This window comes from Eutrigla gurnardus, assembly GCF_963514095.1.
Source record: "Eutrigla gurnardus genome assembly, chromosome: 19".
Lineage (NCBI taxonomy): Eukaryota > Metazoa > Chordata > Actinopteri > Perciformes > Triglidae > Eutrigla > Eutrigla gurnardus.
The window spans coordinates 8,505,310-8,526,359 of NC_139930.1; the positions used below are offsets into that span (position 1 = coordinate 8,505,310).

General features: G+C 45.0%; 1 protein-coding gene across 1 annotated transcript; it reads left to right on the plus strand.

Moving 5' to 3' along the window:
• The first annotated feature begins 1,212 nt into the window (after positions 1-1,212).
• gtf3c4 (general transcription factor IIIC, polypeptide 4) lies at positions 1,213-8,292 on the plus strand. The gene is made up of 5 exons (XM_084035932.1): positions 1,213-1,533; positions 3,340-5,061; positions 5,968-6,098; positions 6,464-6,552; positions 8,037-8,292. The coding sequence occupies exons 1-5, from the start codon at positions 1,219-1,221 to the stop codon at positions 8,099-8,101; spliced, it is 2,322 nt and encodes a 773-aa protein (XP_083892058.1). The 5' UTR covers positions 1,213-1,218; the 3' UTR covers positions 8,102-8,292.
• The last annotated feature ends 12,758 nt before the right edge of the window (positions 8,293-21,050 follow it).

Consider the following 21,050-nt stretch of genomic DNA (forward strand, 5'->3'; position numbering starts at 1 on the left):
GGCTAGTGACTCACAGCAACGTGATGCAATTAATAAAGAGACAAAAACAGTGTACAAAATGTAAAGCATATCAATTGCTAACATGCACAGGGCGTATGGGTAATTAGCAGACTCATTAACATATCTGAGGAAGGCTATTGATTGTGATTACTTCAGATGCTTGCTGACAGTCTGTCAGGTTGATTGGCACTCAAGAGAAGTGGAGAGTTCATAGGACAACACTTCAGAGATCAGAGCTGGTGTTTTCCACATTTGATCCAGTGCTAGCTTTTCTTAGAGCTACTGGGGGTTAAAGTTCACAAACTACAACGATCTCCTCATATAATAGAACCTACACCTCTTTCATATTGTCACATTATAGCTGCACCTCTCTCTACAACGAAGGAACTGTCGTCCAACACGCGATTATCATGCTCCTCACTTGGAAACGAGCTGCATTGCTCATGTGTGTTGATCAATATAAAGGATGAGGCTATAAGATGTTTTTTTTTATCTTGACAGAGAACCACTTATCAGCTAAACAGGAAGACATTGAAACAAACTCCAGCTGAACAAGATAAGAGATACAGAAACAGATGATCAGATGACAACTGTGATATGATTTATGATTATCAACTCTGGTGGTGATGGGAACTAATATTTTTTACTTAAACGTATGTACAATCTCTCGTTTATGTGAACGTGTCACCATCACAGGTTAGGGCCTGAGTGTAGACCTGAGTTGTGGGCGAAATTAAATATTTTCTCATATCATTTAATTGAAAGAAGATTAAAGGTCTGAGGAGGTGAAAGTATCCAATAAATTCACAAGAACGCTGAGTTAATATGTAACCTTTTAATCATTTTTTGAATCCCACAGATTTTTCTTGGCATCGGTTTGAAACTACTGCAATGTGTTATTATCATTCTACCTATAAAATATTACTATTAGTCCTATGATGAGGAAATATACTCAATTTGTCAAGTGTTCAACTGTCTTAGTGGCCCAGAGCTCTTACAGTCTTAGAGCTTCTGTGGGTTTATGAAACTGTATATGTATATTTGATCCTAAGAGGATGTATGAAATATAAAGATACAGCTGTGTTAAATTCCCTGACTTATCAGAATAAACGTGCCGTTGACGTTCACAGTATACAGTGCACTATTTAACTCCGCGGAGGAAGTCCCTCCTTCCTCTCCTCCCGCGCTCGCCAACGTCACTTCCGCCGCAGAGAAAACATGGCGGCCGCCAGTCCGTCAGATTCGGCACAAACACAATCCAAAAATGTAGTCATCAAGACCGAGCCAGAAGCGCAGGGCGGGCAGCACTTCGGCCCGGACCATGTGCCGATGAAGCGGGACCCCGTCGTCCCGCTCATGGCTCCGGTCAGCGGGCTGCAGCCGCTCTCCTGGTCGCACGATCACCGCCTGGCTGTGTGCACCACCAGCTCCATGTCGCTGGTGGAGCTGGTGTGCGATGTCCACAGCAACAAACAGGAGCTGACGCTGCACAGGACCTCGATCCCGGTCCCGACAGAAGCGCTCAAACTGCGGGTAAATATCACCGACGTGCACCGGTAACTCCCTGAAAAGGACGGAGGCGGGCAGCGCTGTGACGTCAGCCGTCACACTTTAGCTAGTAAACACTGAGGCTGGGAGCTCAACCGGCAGCTGGTTTAGTTAGTCATGTGCATAATAATAATAAAAATATGCTTTTAGGAAACAACAACTGCTGCAGCTGGATGCTGAGCTTGTTGCCGTAGCAACCCCCCTCTCTCTCCCGCGTGCAGGGCTCGGAGCAGTTACAGTGCCACCAATTTGCACATTTCGCAGTTTCCTGTGCTCATCTTCATGAATTACTCCGTACAGTATTGCACACATATAGTCGTAGCAAGCAGACAGACGGGGTTTTTCCTTCAGCTGTTATAGAAAAGTGAAGCGGGACACAAAAACAACATTTACACAAGAGTTTGACTTTTCCTCTTAAAGGACTCATATGTAGATTTGCACCACATTCCCAGCTGTGACACACTTTAGAAACTGAACTGGTCTTGTTTACGGAAGTAAATTGTGCATTTCTGCCTCGGTGAGTCAGCTGAAATGTATTTATTTTGGGCAACACGCATGTATTTTGCACCAAATGCTAAAAATAATAACGCACACGTCCAAAGAATATGTATGAAGGTGATTACAAAGTGACATGTGTGAGTCTATTTGGAGTAGTGTTACTGCCATTAGTGTACTTGTTGGACAACCTGTGTAAACATGCCTGAGAAACGGAGCCAAGCTGCTATCCACTTGTGTGCTATTAGTTTGGCAGCAGTAGGTGCTTTCTGTATTTTCATTATTTACTAAACTGAACGAAAGATAATTAAAAACGATGCCATACAAATGTTGATGGAAAAGAGAAGCAGAATTGTTTTTGTTGCCGTGGTAAATCTGTCTCCGCGCAGATGCTCTGGTGTGTAAACATGATTGTTTATAGGTTCGTCTCTGGTCCAAAAATCCACTTGGCGGATGAAACACTGGCTGGAGCTGGATTTTACGACCCACCAGCAGACACAGTCGCAGACTGGCAGAGATGCGCTCCTGTTGTCATCCACAGATATGATGAACTGCTTGTAAATAGGGCAGCTACACAGAGCAGGAGACGTTGGAGTGTTAAGAGGCCACGTTCTATCCATCGGAGCATTAACTCCACACGTCACTCGTGGATGTGCCAATAAATTGCACTTAAGGGAGCAGAAGAGTGCAAACCTTTTGTTTGTGTTTTGCATACTGCCGCATCACTCATGCGTATGTATACTGTGTTCCCACATCAGGTGGCCTGAGGCCTGAGGAATTGCATATTTCACATTTTCAGATTCCTTGCAGTTTCTCAGAGGTTCGAGTAGAGATTTAGAACATTTTGACATGTTTCAGGGTTTTAAAATTAAGTTAATAAAAAAAGTGTCTTCTGTGTGGAGTTTGCATGTTCTCCCTGTGTTAATGTGGGTTCTCTCCGGGTTCTCATGCTTCCTCCCACAGTCCAAAGACATGCAGGATGTGGATAGGTTAATTGGTGACTCTAAATAGGTGTGAATGTGAGCATGAATGGTTGTTTGTCTCTACATGTCAGCCCTGTGATAGACTGGCGACCTGTCCAGGTGAACCCTGCCTTCGCCCAATGATAGCTGGGATCGGCTCCAGCCCTCCCATGACCCTGAATACAGGATAAGCGGTAGATGATGGATGGATGGATGGATGGATGAGAATGTATTTTTCAACAAACTAGCTGCTTCATTAATAGTGTGCATATATGATGAAATGACCAGTCCTTTAACAATAAATGTGGCTTTCCTGTGTGTTTCTACTGTGAAGGTGGGCCCAGCAGCAGAGCTAGCTCAGGCGGTGGAGAAGTTCTCGATACACCCGGACCCCTCAGTGAAGCAAGTTTTCCTGGCCGACAAAGTGATGAACCCATCGATAGGAGTGCACAGAGGAATAAAATACGCCAGTTGGTCCCCGCTAGGTTGTGACTCGAGCGGGCGCTGTCTGCTCGCCTGCCTAACACTCGACCACAGACTCACCGTCCACAACAGCCACAAGCGTCTCGAGTGGTCCACGCTGGTCGACCTCACCAAAAAGTACAGCGAGAGGCTAAAGGAGCGCGGCTACTCCAAAAAGGACAACAAGCCCCCGCAGGCAGGCCTGCTGGACTTTGAGGAGCTGCAGCGGCGCTACCGCATGCAGACTCCGCTGAGGATGGAGTGGTCGAGCGTTTACACGACCAAACAGGTTCAGCCGGACAACACGTGCAAAGACATGGAGATGGTCCTCCTCGCGGTCCTGATGGAAAACGGCGACCTGGTTTTGTGGAAGTTTGTGTTGCCCTTGTCGACCGCCGAGGACGTTGTGTTTTATGACATCGTTGAGTCGGATGTGACGAGACCCAGTGACTTGGCGTGGTGGGAGTATGAATGCGCCGATCGGCGGATGAGCGGCCTGATCATCGGCAGCGAGGTGGGGCCCGTGAAGATCATGCCGGTCAGCCTGTCGGGCGTGAAGGGCTACTTCACCCTGCGGCACCCAGTCATCCTGTGGAAGGAGTGCGACGAGATCGCCGTGGAGAACCTCAGATGCGTCCCCATGATCCACCCGATCCAGAAGACCAGCTGCAGCCTCATCGTGGCCTCGCGCGGCTGCTACGTCTTCTGGTGTCTGCTCATGATCTCGCCGGCTGGACTAAACGTACACAACTCCCACGTGGCGGGGCTGCACTCGCTCCCGGTGGTCTCGCTAGCGGTCAGTCAACATGGCGTCGCGGTGTACACGTGCTCCGTGGACGGCTGGATAAAAAAGCTGACGCCGACATTCACCGAGAACACGTTGATTTTTAAACAAGAGGACATGTTGCGACCGGAAACCCTAACTGGGAGGAGGATACACGGGATTGCGGTGAGCTGCAACGGAGCGTACATTGCGCTCGCCAGCACGCAAGGTATAGTGGATGGCTATCATCCGATCCATAGGACCTACCAGGTTCACTTTGTGACCCTGAAAACGCCAGAAACGGCGGCGACGCTGCTGCTCAAGTCGCCCACGCAGAACTTGTACAAAATGGCCGACCTGCTCGATCTCGTGCGGTGGCAGGTTTTGAAAAACAAGTGCATCCCTGCGTCGCTGCTGGAGGAGCTTGATCAAAAGATCCAGGAGGTAGACTCGCCCTACTTGTGGCGTTTCAAGCTCTTCCTGGTGCGAATCCTTTACCAGTCGCTGCAGGTGCCTCCCACGGATCACTGCTGGAAACCGTCGCACGAGGAGAGCAAGGTGTTTGTGAGGGACGAGCAAGACGACAAAGACGACGGCGCACTAGAGGAAGGCGAGCCGAGTGAAGTGAAACAGGAGAAGGAGAACCGGGAGGAGCAGATGGAGGAGGTGCAGGCTTGGATCAACGCTGTAGAGACCCACATGATGAGAGAAAACATGAAGAAGGTGCTGGGGGTGGTGTACCTTAATACCTGGATTGCTCAGAACACCAGCATCCCCACCTGTGGCCTGGTGGAGTACCTCTCCAGAGACTCCAACGACAGAGATTCAGAGGTAAAACTCTCCTCCATGATTACTCCCCTCAGCTTCCCACCACCAGTGTTGTGATCCTATTTTTCTTCCTGATGAGAGTCTGATCCAATCCAGCATATTGCAGCAGCACAGTGTATATGGCCAAAAGTATGTGGACTACTGAATTATAACATGATGTATGTGGTTGTCCCACGCAGCATTAACATTAACCTTAAAGGTCACTTAAAATGCGCTTATTGGTTCCTTAATATGATGCATTTCCTCTTCGAGACGGCCAGGGAGGGTCAAATGTGTAACCCATAGACTGTATGCATGATGTCACCATGATGTCACCATGATTGAAGGAGATTTGAAACTAGAGATTGAGACCATAAACTCATGTTTACAATGTTTACTGAGAGAAGTAGGGTGGTTTTCTCAATGCAATGCAATCAGACTTCTTTTTGCAACCAGAGGAGTCGCCCCCTGATGGCCAGTAGATAGAATGCAGGATAAAGGCACATTGGGTTCATTGTATTAACTATGTACATATACTTTTTGCTGTATAGTGTTTCAGCTTTTCCAATATCCCTTAATTCCACAGTGGCTGCTAGACTTTAATGGTTTAGTTGTTTGTTTTTAACAAACCACAGGAATATCTGAAACGGTTCATGCATATATCATATTCCTTTTAGGAAGCTATTGCATTTTTCATTTTAAATTTATTTCAGCTTTTTTTTTTAAATCTTTTTTTGTCATGTATACAGTTGTATATGTCTCCAGGTCATGGTGCTAAAATCACCAAACAATCTGAAGTACAGCCACTGTTGTTGACCAGCTCTGATCATATCCGCTGAAAATAAATGTGTTTATCCTTTTATGAGATGACCGTGACACTAGATGTATGGCCTTCACTTCCACTAACTCTGCGTGCATCGTCCTTCTCAGGTCCTGATTGGCCACATCAAGAACAAGATGAACAAGCAGACGTTCTCGGAGCGCTGCAGCCTGTGTCAGGCGGTGCTGCCCTTCTCCGACCACAAACAAGCCATCTGTAAAAACGGTCACATGTGGCTCAGGTACAGGGATCACTCTCTTCCACAAGTTCAAATCAAATCCACTTAAGATGCCTTTTATTAGCTTTAGCCCGGTGGGACAGGCATTGCATGTTAATGCCAAATGCCGTCTTTGACGGTTTATTTATCTTGGCAGAGCAGTAATCAAGCCTCCCACCTTTTGGTATTTACCCATGCAGCACTCTCATCATCTCATAAATATCGCCTGTCAAACATTTCTCCTGCCTTCTCGCTAGGACGCGGTTGCCTCTGGTGGGCAATGAGAGGGAAAATGTTCCCGCCAGCCGTACCTCACTGCTGTTCAGGCTCTCCTCTCTCTCCCTCCCTGCCAGCCAACCCTCTAATGCCTTCTTCTCGCTCTCCTCCAGGTGTGTGTTGTCATACCAGGCCTGCCAGACACTGACGTTCAGACGTTGCCTGCTGCTGGATACCATCGCCAGGCTGCCACAGCCTGAGGGTGAGCGCCACTTCCCATCTCTCTCTCTCTCCACCTCCGTTTCACTGTCACACTCTCGATCAGCCGTCTCCTCCTGTCACCTTCAGTCTCGGGCCTTCATCCCGCTCCGCCGCTCAGACCGTCGCTCTGCGTATTGTAGGCCGAAAACGTTATCCTTAACAAACGTGAATGACTGTAGAAATTAGCTGTTTGGTATCCTAAAGGGATTATTGTGTCCTTTTTACAATCAAGAATCGGAGCTCAGTTTATCTCAGTTTTTTGGTTTTCCTTCTTGTGTCACTTTTTCAGAATAAAAGTAAAAATGGGCTATAATGTTGTACAAATGTAGTCTGGTCTCAAATGGGTTTTTGTTCAGTTTGGTTGCATGCTTGAAAGTAAAATGCAAACTTTACAATTTTATAAGACGTTTTAATTGTAGTTGACAACAGCGAACACACAAAGGACAGATTTACATGTATTTTTTAGGAATCTTTCTCATTATACCAACTTTTCAGAAAGAGACAGGTGATTTTGGGGTTTTTAATTGACACTTGCTAAGTCCCGCCCCTTGAACGCAGGCTGGCCCAACCCAATCATAGCGTAGCATCGGCCATCTTCTGTCTCGCCAGATGATGCTGGTTCACATTCACACTTTAAATTCAATCTGAATCAGTTTGAGAACCAGGATATATCCTTCATAGGCTACTGTAGACCCGGGTAGCGGAGAGGGGCGGGGCTTAACAAAGGGGCAATTATTAAACAGTTTTTTTACATGTGTGTGATAAAGGCTTCAGAAGTAAAGCCCTTGCAGCATGACACTATTATAGATGATTCCATCCAAAAGTCAGCACCAGGTTACTCAAGTGTCCATCACCTGTAAGGCCATTTACCTCCTTTAACATTTAACCATAACTGTGTGTCCGCTGCACATCAGTCCTCGACTCATAATGAATGCATCATCATACGCGTGCATCCATCTGGATACCAATAACATGCAGTATTTTAAAGCAGCGATTGTAATTTGGATACTGGAAAGCGTACTCGTTCATCATGAACCATTTATCATGCTTTTGTTTGGCGCGTCCAATGCCGGACAAACGGGTGTAGTGGCAGCATCGTGGTTCGAGGAAAACATGACGATTGGCTCCTTCTGGTCGCTGCAAGCCTCCCAGGTCTTTACGGGTCTCGAGCACCTGAGACCCGGCTCCTCTGGTCGGTCCAGCCTATCTGAGCTCAGTCTCAAAACATCTTCCAGATGTTTGCCTCCTTATATTTAAGTTTTTTAAACCACGTGGTAATTATGGTTAGCTTTTTTTTTTTTGGCTTAAATCTCAGACACAGAACACGTCGCTGGCTTCATCTATCTGTAAAAGTAATGGCTCTTCAAATATAGACGGTTGTTACATTAATAGATTCACTACGTCTATATTCAGCCATGTTTATTTAAAATCATTTCATATTTAGAAAGCTTCAGTTCAAACGTAACTTGTTTCCTCTCCCCACAGATCCAGAGTGGATAAAGAGGATACTGCAGGCACCGTGCACGCTCTGCGACTCGCCGATGATCTAGACATGAACGATGGGAGGAACCTCAGGGCGTCCCTGCGACCTTCAGAGCTTCCCGCTTCTGATGCAGGGTCCACTTTTGTCAGACGTCACTGCTAAGATTATTATAATAATTTTTTTATTTCAAGTTTTGTTCATTTTTTTATTACTTTATATTGGTATCTTAAAAGTGCAAATAAAAGGCTTTGATTATACGTTCTAATTCTCATTTCCTCACAAGTCTAACCTCCGGAGGAGCGGTTTCCCGCTGCTATGGCTTTAAATTAATATTTTACGGAGGTAAAACATTTTGGAATCAAACTTTACAGATTTCTTTATTTTCTCCCTTCTCAAATACATTCCCAGTCAGACACAGTGTTTGCACAAGGGTGCAGAGAAACAACATTTAAAATGTGGTTATATGTGGAGGTTTCTATTATTCAGTAGGACTTCAGGGCACCATAAATAAGCTCCCTCATTTTCCTTATGTTGACTATATTTCCAAACCTTTGGTGTAGTTTTTATTGCAAGTAAGTGGAACTTACTCTGCTAGTCCTATTTTAGTGAGTTTTTTTTTTTCCCGCCCTCTCTTCTCTTTTTGAGCGCAACAAATAATACACTCTGAATAATACATACTCTGGAAAAAACTCAACATACCTACTTTAATTGGCACTGTAAAACAATTTCCAAGCTCTGGGTGGAGGAGGGAGGTGGGTGGTGGTGCTCAGTCATTCTCTCAGATGAGGACTTCCGCTAATGTAAACGCAGAAAAGAAGGAGCGGCGAGGTGGATGAGATGAGCAAGAGGCAGGAAGAAAGCGAAAAGTGTGCTTAAAAACCCGGCGCGGTCGTCCCGCGGGAGCGGGTTGTAATGAGATGCAGCAGTAATGAGGGACAGAACATGGCGCCAGATGTGATTCTAATTCTAATCAAGGAGGGGAGGGTGGCGGTGATGGGGGGGGGGGGGGTAGAGAGCATATTGTTAAATACAATTAACCCTTTTTTTCATATTTGGAGGGAACAAGGGCCGAAGGGAGGGGCTACAGGCTCGGCGGCATGTTCTCGGCCCCGGCTCCTTGTTTTGGAGACATGGAGGTCGGCGGCCGGTGATCAAAGAGGACCGTGGACTGGAGAGACTGGGCCAGGAACAGAGTCTCCTCGAGCCACCGCCGCCTCTCATCCCTTACATCAGCAGGCCCGGCAGAGGTGGGGTGGGGTCTGCCCTCCCTCTGGTGACACTGGAGATGATAGCCTGCCCCGGGGCGAGGAGAGAGGAGGCAGCTCGCCTCCAAACACACAAGACTTCATGAAAGGGGAACTTCTCATTTTATTCTTTTCCTGAACCCCCACATTCCCTTACCCACAGGAGGCATTTATTGTCCCAAGACTCGGGGAGGTTGTGGGCCTTTTGGGGGAGAAAGGGATGTCTCCCACTTTAAAGGGAATCATTTATCACATTATCCTGTGCAGCACAAAACAGCCATGAATTAACAGGCAGGGGCAAAATATACTTGTTTATACATCATAATAATTACTGAAAATACCCACTGTACATGTTTTACAGTACTTACAAATAAAACATACAAAGCCATTCATTATAAATGTTCATTCTTGACTTTGTAAACAGTAGTTTTGCAGGGAAAAAAAAGTTTGACCCAAGAAAAAAGTTTGACCCACTTATCTGTTTTTCAGAGCTTTCAATCACATATCATGGACTTCCTCGGCAGGAGAGAGTTGGTTGAATTTATTTTTTATTAGCTAATAAAAAGCCAGTAAGTGGAGTTAGAAAAAGCCTTTCCAAACCTAAACTAAAATGGTTTACCATAATATTTGCCAAAATAAGAAAAGAACAAAAAGCTACCCAAAAGGCAGTATTAGTAGTTACAGTAAAACACAGCTGCGACTTATCGTAGAGGGAGACACTGAAAATGTTGGTGAACTTGAATGTGGTCTTCATGATCCGGTTCAGTGGTGCTCAACAAAGCGGATGTGTTTTTATACGAACGTTTTCTCACGGATTTTGAAGCAAATTGACAGAAAGATCCTCCTGATTGCAAGATCCGCTCTTCATATAAACTGCTTACGTTACTAACCCATCTCCACGGTACTCTGGTGAACTTAGAGAAACTAAAAGCCTCGTTAGGAGCTGGTTTACAGTGTTGGGTGCCGTCATGGCTGCCAGGTTTCTTGTTTTCTTTTTTCAGACTGGGGATTCGGTGCTCCGCGTTCTAGTTTGTCAAGTGGAAGTGGCTCCTCAGGTTGTAATGTTCCTGTCACTGATAGGTGGAGACCAGCACTGTTACAGAGGTTAGTTGTGTTTGGTTGATCCTCCTCCCGCTTTAATAGAATAATCCGTCAAAGAGCAGCTCCACTAGTAATTACCTGCTTCCCCTCCCTTTCTCTCCCACTGTCTTTGCTCTCAACACTTCAAACGGGGGATTTTTCTCTTTGCATACAATATTTATATCCTTTATGTTGGTGGCGGGATGCCATAAAACATTCATGGCACCTTTTCACACCTTAATTTCATGTGATATTCCTTTTGTTTTGTTTAGATTTGATTTTGAACACGATATGCCCCTCGTATACTCTCAAGAGTATCAATTCATCGTTGCTTCGGGATGTTCCAGTTTGCATTGTAAAACGTGGCAGCTGCTCCGGCGCCTCTGACATGTGACTGCATCACCTGGCGGGATCACGACGCCGCTGCAGAGACCTGCTGCTTTAAGGAGGCTCCTGTTGATTCTTCATACATTGTGTCACATTTCTGAGAGAAGTTGGGGCTTAGCTTACGACGATAAGCACCACGAGACGATAAGAAATGTGTCGGCGGTTCCGTTTTGTTTACATTACTTTTTAATTTATTTAGATTAATACATATATTTCAATGTCTATTGTAATATCAGTGTTTTTTCTCCTTTTAATATGCCACATTTTTAACTATGGGGATTTCTTCCTTTCCGCTGTAAGAAATCTCCATCGTAACAGCATTTTAACGATTGTTGTGTGTCTTGGAAAATTCTTAAAAATAGTGGATTATCTCACCTCAGCAAGATTATCCTCCTGTTTCAAGGGGGAAAATAGTCCAAATATGACAGAAAATCAATAATTTGCTTCCTGAATCCCTCGTGTTTCCTTTAATGAATTACCTTTCTCCTCAACTGTTTCAGAGGAAGGCTCCATATTGTTGCAGAGCTAGGCAACATGGACTCAAATCTACCCGATCGACTATAACAATTAGTGGGATAAATATAATTGTAATGTTTTTTTAAATCTACATTTCCGATTCCTTATATTAGTAATTGGATAAATTCGCTCTATTCGATGAAGCCTAATGACCTCAGAAACCGTGTCTTTGAAGCATCCAGACAGGAAGCACGTCCTCCTCTAGAGTCTAGAAATACACCAAAGTAAACACCAGCAACAATCCAGCGTTGCATCATTGCAGCTGCTGACTCCCTCCACCTCCACATCCACCTCCACTTCCCTGTGAGGCTTCAGCAAGTCTTCCAAACTGATCTGCACCCCCCCCCCCCCCCTCCCCACCCCACCCTTCCCTCTCAAACTTGTCAGTGCTAATGAAGTCAGTATGCAAGCTTGTCTTCTGCTCTCTCTGAACCGATGGGCTGAACATGGTTGTCTAACTGGTTGACTCCCCCACTGTGGCGTCCCCGGGGGAGCGGAGGGAAGGAGGGCGGCGACCCGAGACCAGCCGAGGGCTTGTGTGTGCGGAGGATGGAGGGGGGGAGGTCGTATGTCCATCATTAGAGTCACTATTTGTTCCCGGCTTGGAGAGCACTGAAGTGGAACTAATACTGAACAGCAGAATGGACATGGAGAGGGAGGGCCACTTTTTACTGCTACATTAATTAAGCTCATTCTGAACATGCTCCCTGTCTCCCCTTATTCTGCTGTAATTAAGAGGAGGGGCCGCTGTAACCTTTCCTGACTACGTCTACTCAACTACTGAGCTTTGGTACATTTTTATAGCAGGCCTATTTCCGCTTCACTCAGGCTGGAACTAAAGATGATTTTCAGGATTTAACTATTATTTCTGCAAAGCGACAAAATGAAAATCGTGAACTACTAGTGAGGACTTCTTATTGCTTCTGTTTTCCTGACTAAACTCCCAAAAATATTCTATTGCCAGTTATATAAAAGATAATAAAGAGACAGTGACGAAGCAGGAATCAGAGAAAGTTTGGTGTTTTTGAATGTAGATAACTTAAATGATTAATGGATTATATGGACGTCTCAGAAATGCTAACGTTCCAGAAACAAACAAACAAAGCTACGAGGTCGTGCACACATCCCGATGTTTAATCGTGTGTAAATCAATGCTCCCCAAAAAAAATGTTTTGAGCGAGGCTACAACCGGAGCTGGATTACCAAAGCAGGCAACTGCCCCCGGGCCCCCAGGACCCTCAAGGGGCCCGAAGGTTTCAGGTTTACTGTGTGGCAATTAGTTTGTGGTGATTTAATAAATTGCACATTTGTTAGTTAAAGGCCTTGAAAACATATTTTCTCAAACAACTACTTCTACTGAGCTCAAGTGATGTCACACAGTTCCACACACCAATCAAACCAATGCACGGTTATGTTTGTGTGCTTATTTTTCCAGGTTATCAAGCCAATCAGTTCAGACCACAGACACACAGTTCTGATGGAGCAGCTGAGTTTGTCAGAATTAAACTTCAAATAAATAATAACAATATATCTTTTTCAGTAACTTATTTAGTCGGGGTATTTAATTTAATAGAGAAATACATGAGATTTAAAAACCTCAACTCTAATTGATTGGTTTAATGTCATTTATAAATGTGGGATGACTCAAGATACCACAAATAAATGATTAATAACTCATGCATTCACAATGCACAGAAAGTCGGGGTCAGAAGAGGCCCACTTTGTTGCTCCAGGGCCTCCTCGCGGCTCTGCCTCTATTCAATGTTAATGTATTCATCAGGTATGTCATGTGACCGACAATCAATCATCAGTGACATTTGTCTCATGTTTACAACTCCAACATGAAGCATCTTTCTGAATCAGCGGTTCCTGGCCTGCGAGGGGATCACTGCAAGAGTCTGGGCGGCACATTGCCTCGTTTTAAGGGGGGCAAGCCAAACAGGTTGGGAAACCACCAGACTAAATGAGTCTGCCGCTGCCAAATGAGATTTCCAATGTGGGGGATTTTCATTATTGATGCTGGAGCATGTCCCCATAATTGAAAGCTGTGACAGGAATGAGAACTTTTTGATACTTAAATGCATTTTACAGCGAACACTTGAGTAAAACGATTGCTGATTTCTCTCAGGTAAAAGATTTATCCTAATGAGGTGTGTGGCTTTGAGTGTGATTGATGGGACAGCTCCTTCTTTATCGCTGCAGAACTCTGTTTCCCTTTTTTCCTTGAAGACGACAGGGATAAGTGAACAAAAAGCACTCGTGGCTGTGCCTGAGCGTGTTTCTCGGCAGATCTTAAGGGAAACATACTGTTCGGCAGGCCTGCAAGACATCGGGTATACGTGTTCGTAAACGCGGCGGATGATGGATGTCTGTCTCCATCAGCGCTGGCACCGTGAAGTGACAGCTCTCTGTAACGGTGACAAGTTGAGGTTCCAGCGGAGACAGATTGCCTTCAGGTGGCTCCATTTTCAAAATCTCACCAAGAATGTGGAGCGCTTAACTTTCCTTTTGAAGGCTGAAGGGCTCTCTGTGCCTTTTATATTCCACATTTCAGCAGGGAGAGAAAGTGGGAAGGGTGGGTGTTGGGGTGGGGGGGGGTTGGTGGTGGCTCATTTAAGAGTTTGCTTTAATATCTGTCTTTCAGAGATCAGAGGGTGTCATATTCTCACACCTCATATTTCACAGCATCAATCACAGGCCATGTAAAATTCCCTTAAAAGTGCATTATGCAATATAATAGCAGGTTTGGGTGACATTTATCTGCCATGGGGAGGAAGGCTGATTACAGACGTATTGCCTTTTACAAAAAGGATTTCATCACACGGGGAATCTTTGTGAATTTCTCCGGTTTGTCTCGTGATTGCGGCCCATGACTGGAAATTAAAAATGAACTCTGCGCCTCTCCCGTGGATAAACAAGCGTTCGCACATGCAAATAATTACACCTTAAAGCCAACACCAGATGTTTTTTGGGTGGATTTTCATAATGGTTGTGGTGACTGGTCGTTAAAACAGTCTGTCTGAGCAGTTGATCTAGATAATCTTTGTGTATGACAGTGAGAGAAATTATTTCAGGGCCTGGTTATGCAGAATTTGTAATGAAGTACTATTTTTTTTAAAGGAAATACCAGTAATAACTATGTGCAAAACCATTAGAATGAATATTTATGTTGCTTGTTATGAAATATTCATTAAGTTGGTATAAAAAAAGAACAAGGAATGAGACTGGGGAGAGGGGTGTGTGTTTACTTGTGTGTATTTGTGTGTAAAATGGGGGCGGCGGGGCCCTCATCACCTATTGCACAGGAGTACTGACAAAACCCCTGGATTGAATATCTGACATCTCTTAACAAAAGCAGCCGCGGTAGCATCTTCCTCCCCTTGTTTGTTTTGTAATTTTCCCATCTCTCCCTCTTTCTCTTTTCTCTCTGCCTGAGGTGATACGATTCCCTCCGTTCATCCGATCTCCACATCTCTCTCTCTTTCTCCACCTTTCATTCCCTCACTTCCCCTTCCTTCCATCTACCCAAATTAAGAAATTAATGAGGGATAGGTTCTTCACCAACTGCCCCCGCAATGTTTACCACTGATGAAATTATAATGTAGGCCCTGCTGTATTATTTATAAGCCAATTAGGGGAAGTGTTACTTGATTTGATGGGGAGTCGACACACAGAGTACATTTAACTAATGGAGACCAAGAGAGTAAAGGGAAGGAGGGGAGGGAGGACAGCTGAGGCGGACTATTCCGTACGATGCTCTAGGATTACGTGGCTAATTGCCCTGCTTTATCTGTCTGTCACGGATAGCCATGCATATTTTAGCGTTCCCAAAGACTTTGATTGTTTGCACTCGTGTTGGGGCTGTAACAAGTAGAGCAGAGGCCAGAGTGGAGTGTAGTTAAAAACTGGCAGCAGGGGAGGCAGGGAGGGGGCGACGGCGAGGAGGAAGAAGAGGGGAGTAGGATGGGGGTGGGTTGGGGAAGGGGGGCGCGCACAAAACTCAGACACTGTGACAGGTGGAGGAAGAGTTTTGACAAGGAGCAAAGGGGTGTCGAGGTGGGAAAATGAAAGGGTGGTGAAAAAAAAGGGGAAAAAAAGTCGAAGCCGTTCATTGAGAGGCTGCAATTAGATGGCAGCACAAACAGTAATTAATTTCACTTATTGTAGCCTGTAGCCGAGCTGACCTCTTCTGCATATTGTTAAGAAACAATTTCATAATTCGGTTTTCTCATTTGCATGCCTCATTTGCACAGTGGCATCACATCCAAGGAGGCAACACGGGACAGAAAACCTTGCTGTGAGATGCTGGTGCACCCGGCAGCTGGAGGACTGTGGCTAGAAAGCCATGTAGGCATGGGCTCGCTGGATGAAGCCATGGGTGGATTCATCGAGGAGCTTTTGAAGTCGTTTATCCAGAAAAATGGAAAAACCTGCCTTTAAAATGAGAACATCTGCAGCTTTTCTGTTTCATCAATTAGTGCTGAAATCATTAGTTGATTAATCGATTACTCCATCCACTACAGAAATGTTCTGCTTTCAGTTTCTCAAATCAATCAATCTGGAGACATCATATTCTGCTCTCATTACATTTTCCTGTATTTCCTGGCCTTTTATAGACCAAACAATTAATTAAAATCATCGTTAACTGGGGCCTTGATGTAAATGTGTCACGGCCATTTGCCAATATTTTCTGACAGTTTACAGATTAAATGACTCATCATAAAATAAACTCCAGCTCATATATGTTACTAAACAATCGCTATTATTGATCCTGGGACTGTCTGCCTGCTGTTGGCTGTATGTATCGGAATGATTGATTTTTAGCAAATGTATTTGGGCTGTCCAGGGAGCGCTGCGGGCCAAGACCCCCTGGTGCAGAGCTGGACCCGGGCAGACAGATCCTGGAGGAGCTGGCTTCAGTCTCTGGAGCGGAGCTCCGATGAGCAACTCTGACTGATGAGCTTTTTGAAAGTTGATCAGACACTTATGCTAAGGAGGGGAAACTGGAGCAAAGGCATCCTTAATTATCTGATGAGGGGAAGCTTATCTGAACGGTTTCTTTTTCTCTGCTCTTTTATCCTGCCGGATCACATGGCAGATCTTTACATAACAAAAGAGCTGGCTGGCCCGCTTCATTTAAAAGGCCATCCTGATCCAGAGAAACTCAGCATGTGTTAAGTCTCTGCTTAGTCCTGGTCTGAGGGCAGTCCACGACGAGGCCCAGCTTTACTACTTTATTACTTACGGCAACACATTCTGTTGTCATTTCCCCCAAATACTGTGCGATAAAGATTTCAGACCCGAGCATATTGGAACATTTATGGGTTTTCTCCCTGCGACGAGTGTGTAATTAATTCACGATTAAAAGTATTAGTACAGGCTTTGTGTGGTGATTTATTTAAAGGCTGGTACTAACGCTGGCTCGGTTTCCTCCTTTAGGAAATGGGTAATAAGATCTGATGCCAGGCATTCTTTAGCTCACACACACACACACACACACACACACACACACACACACACACACAGATCCCATGTTAGTGTCTCCATTAGAAGCCCACACATAAGCACAGGAGCCCTGTCACCACCGTCATCACAGTCACCATGTTAACTTATTCATCCCTGTTAAAGCCCATGTAACTGGATAGCTGTTAATTAATATAGCTGTCGGGTAAATGGTTGCCGCCGGACCATCGCCACCATCCATCAGTAACATAATCTTGGGCTTGTTTTCATGCCAGGCCTCAGGCTCAATTAAGATAATGCTATGCAAACGAGGTCTCTCGCCATTAGCCTCATCACTGAGGGGCCGTTTATTGGCATAACTGGGGCACTCCGAAGAACAATTACCGTGGCACCTCCTCCCCACCTATGAGATCAGCAATCATCTGCGAGCATGACTGAGGAGTCACGAGTCGTGACCGCGGGGCGACGACTCGTGGCTGCAGATTGACCCGGGAGGTCCAAGAGGAGCAGCTGGAGAGCGCAGACGGCCGACCGCAGCCAAGACTGCAGGCCTGTGACCCGTCTGACGGACGGTATTTATCACCAAGCGATGCAATTATCCTGAAAAGGATGATACTGTTTACATGATTAAGTTGGCACAAAATGACTTAATTACAATCCCAGTAAATGTGGTTTTGGTCAGAGGACATCTTGTGTCATCTGGGACAGGTTTACTCCGGGTTCCCGGGATCAGAACCAAGCAGGAGAAGCAGCAGTTAGCTTCTATGCTCCCCACCTGTGGAACAAACTCCCTGAACAGATGAGATGTGCAGACACTATGAGCTCATTTAAATCAGGGCTAAAAACATGTTGTTTACTGCAGTGTTCCCGTAAATTTAAAAGATACCTTATTTTAGTCATTTTAATCCTGAGCAATTCATCTGCTTGTTTTATTGCTTTTAAATCACACTTATACAGTTTTTATTAAATTGTATGTAAAATGTATTTCTCTCCTTATGTAAAGCATTTTGAATTACCTTGTGTAGGAATGGTGCTTTACAAATAAATGTACCTGGTAGCGCTGTGCAGTTTTTGTCCACTAGCATTGACATGAAGCAAAGTAAGTAAAGCAACAAAGGCCTTAAAAACTAGCTAAAAAAGGAGTACATTGTTCTATGTCAAGGTTACTTTTGTTTCAACACTAATTCAACCACATCCATCCAAATGTAGCCAAATCATAACCTTGACATTGGTTGTTGTTTTTTTGGTTACATGAAAATCTCCATGTGTGTTTGGACACGCTGACGTGCTGGATACAAATCAATAAATCAGTGAAAGTGTTTTTAAAAAAGGTGAGGAGGGGGTGGCAGCGGTCAGATGTTGGTCCTGAAGGGGGAGACAGCAGGTTGATGTTGGCAGAGTGGCCATGGTGAAGGTCAGTGAGGTGGGAGGGGGGCTGGTTACGGTGAGGTTTGTGATGTGATGAGAAGAAGTTTGAACTGAATATGCTGCAGCAGCCAGTGAACTTTTCTAGGATACATGGTCTCAGATAGGGACGAAATGGTCTCAGATAGGGGCTATATGGTCTCAGATAGGGGGGCATGGTCTCAGATAGGGGCTACATGGTCTCAGATAGAGGCTACATGGTCTCAGATAGGGGGACATGGTCTCAGATAGGGGGGCATGGTCTCAGATAGGGGGGACATGGTCTCAGATAGGGGGGACATTGTCTCAGATAGGGGATACATGGTCTCAGATAGGGGGGGCATGGTCTCAGATAGGGGCTACATGGTCTCAGATAGAGGCTACATGGTCTCAGATAGGGGGGGCATGGACTCAGATAGGGGGGACATTGTCTCAGATAGGGGATACATGGTCTCAGATAGAGGCTACATGGTCTCAGATAGGGGGGACATGGTCTCAGATAGGGGCTACATGGTCTCAGATAGAGGCTACATGGTCTCAGATAGGGGGGACATGGTCTCAGATAGGGGCTACATGGTCTCAGATAGAGGCTACATGGTCTCAGATAGGGGGGGTCATGGTCTCAGATAGAGGCTACATGGTCTCAGATAGAGGCTACATGGTCTCAGATAGGGGGGGCATGGTCTCAGATAGGGGGGAGTGGCATCATCTGCCTTATGAGAGCTAGCAAAATTAAGTGTACCAATATATTTAAAGGCCATTAGGGAATTTGGAGAGCAGTGCATTAACATCTACTGGGTTATTTTGGCCGCATTCCTCACAGAAAGTTTTAATATCAATGTACAATTTTTAATGGGTCAGAGTAATACAGTAATCTAGGCACATTTACAGAACACCATTCATTTAAATTTTGTTTTTGCAAGATTATATCAAATGTCATATGACGACTTTGAGTCCGCATACATCACAACTTTTGAGTTTGGATGAAGTGTGTTTGGCGATGTCATGATATTCATTCAATTCAACAATACAGCAGTGGTTGTTGCAGACACACCTGAGTACTGACTGCACCAGTCTAGTTGCTAATGATTCAACCCAGAAAGTTGATGTCCAGGGTTGAAGTGTTCAAACTGCCCATCACCTAACACTGGAGAAAGTGAATCGGAGATTTACCTCTTGAACCTCAACACCTGAAATCACTCTCTACGGGAAAATCGTAACACCTTTGAACAGGCTGTTACACTGAAAATAAGTAAAATTGTCATTTTTTACTGAGATCATTATTGTAAAGCACAATTTATGACTAAAAAGTTTCATAGTCCTGTGGGCCTGCCATCAGAATTAGTACGTTTCCAGTCGACTTCCTGTGTGCTGAGTCACATTCCCACACATTTTTCCTTCACAGCGCGTTTGTTGTTGATTTGCAGGTTTTCTCCCTTCAGCTGAAGACAAAAGCCACATCTCTGCAATACTGAGGCCTTTCCCATCTGTTGTCTGCTCACACCTCCACTTTGCTACATGACTCACACATTCACACACACATACACCATAGGCGGGCTTCAGCACTAGCGCTAGCTATAATGATTCCTCTGACACACATTGGGGCACATCATTCCACAGCACAGCACAGCTTTGCAGCTCAAGGCCCCTAAACCTCACTCACACTTCTCACTAGCAAGATGCCATCTGCGAGTGTGCGTATGTGTGTGTGTGTTCACGGCCATAAGGCTGAGAAGTGGGCCGCTCCTTGGGAATTTTAAGAGTCAAGCTCCCCTAAATCTTCTTGTTTCAACTTTAGAAAATCAATAGGATAAATATCCTGTTTGGCCGTCTTGTCCTCAGCCGCCCACCTCCAGCTCACTCAGGTTATCGAAGCGAAGAATCTTGCTTTCACCTCAGGCTATGTTTAAAACAATCCCTGTTTTTTTTAGCTCTGAATGGCCAAGGATCTCAGGTGCCGCTTTTTTTTTTAAACAGTAAGCAAGAGGGAGAATCATGTTAACATATGCCATTGGAGAGCGCCACCGGCTAAGTCCTCCAATCGACCTGCTCCGTGTGTGATTAGGCTAGTGAAGCTGAGCCCGGCCCAGACACAGATCGAAGAGGGTACACTCTCAATATGGATGCGAGCCGTGCCTGCTGCGGCCACATGCAGCTGCTTCTATTGATTTTTTTGTCCTCAATTATATAATAGAAGCTCTGTTCTGGATTTGAACTTAAATCACATAGTTTGGCGAGCGAGCATGTCCCATAAATCAAGAAAGCATTTTGACTCATATGAAATAGGATTTTCATCGACTGTATTCGACAGCCCCTCCGGAGAGATTTGCCTGACTACAGTGTGAATGTGCGGTACGAAAGTGTCTGTAGGTTTTCTTCCCCCCCTTCCTCTTATGTGTTCCAGGTGATTGAACTAAAGCCAAAGAGGCACTGACACAAAACTTTGAGTGTACAGTTCAGCAGGCTACAACTCAAGCTCTCACAAATCTGTTTTGAAAAGCCCCTTGGATTAGTTCTCCCAGTACACAGTTGACTCTTCTAATTGGAGGACACCCACTTTTTAGCCATTTGATCCATTGGCAACTTTGTTGAAAGACACATCCCAACAGTCTTTACTCTCCCAGGCGTATCAATATCGATAGGAACATGCAGGTTAGGCCATTGTGAATGAAAACACAACAGGACACTTACCCTGTTTCATGGCAAACAGAATATTCAGCTCAAGCTAACAGCCACTTAAAGTCCAGTTGAGGAACAATTTGACCTCTTAAAAAATACAAACATGTATGAATAAGAAAACCTTATAAACCTAAACCATATTGACCTTCTCTTTTCACTTTTCCCTTAAAGGCACATCATTTTTTTTCTAGACCAGTGTTGATTATTCATTAATCTCTTGTTATGTGTAGCATATATAGCAAC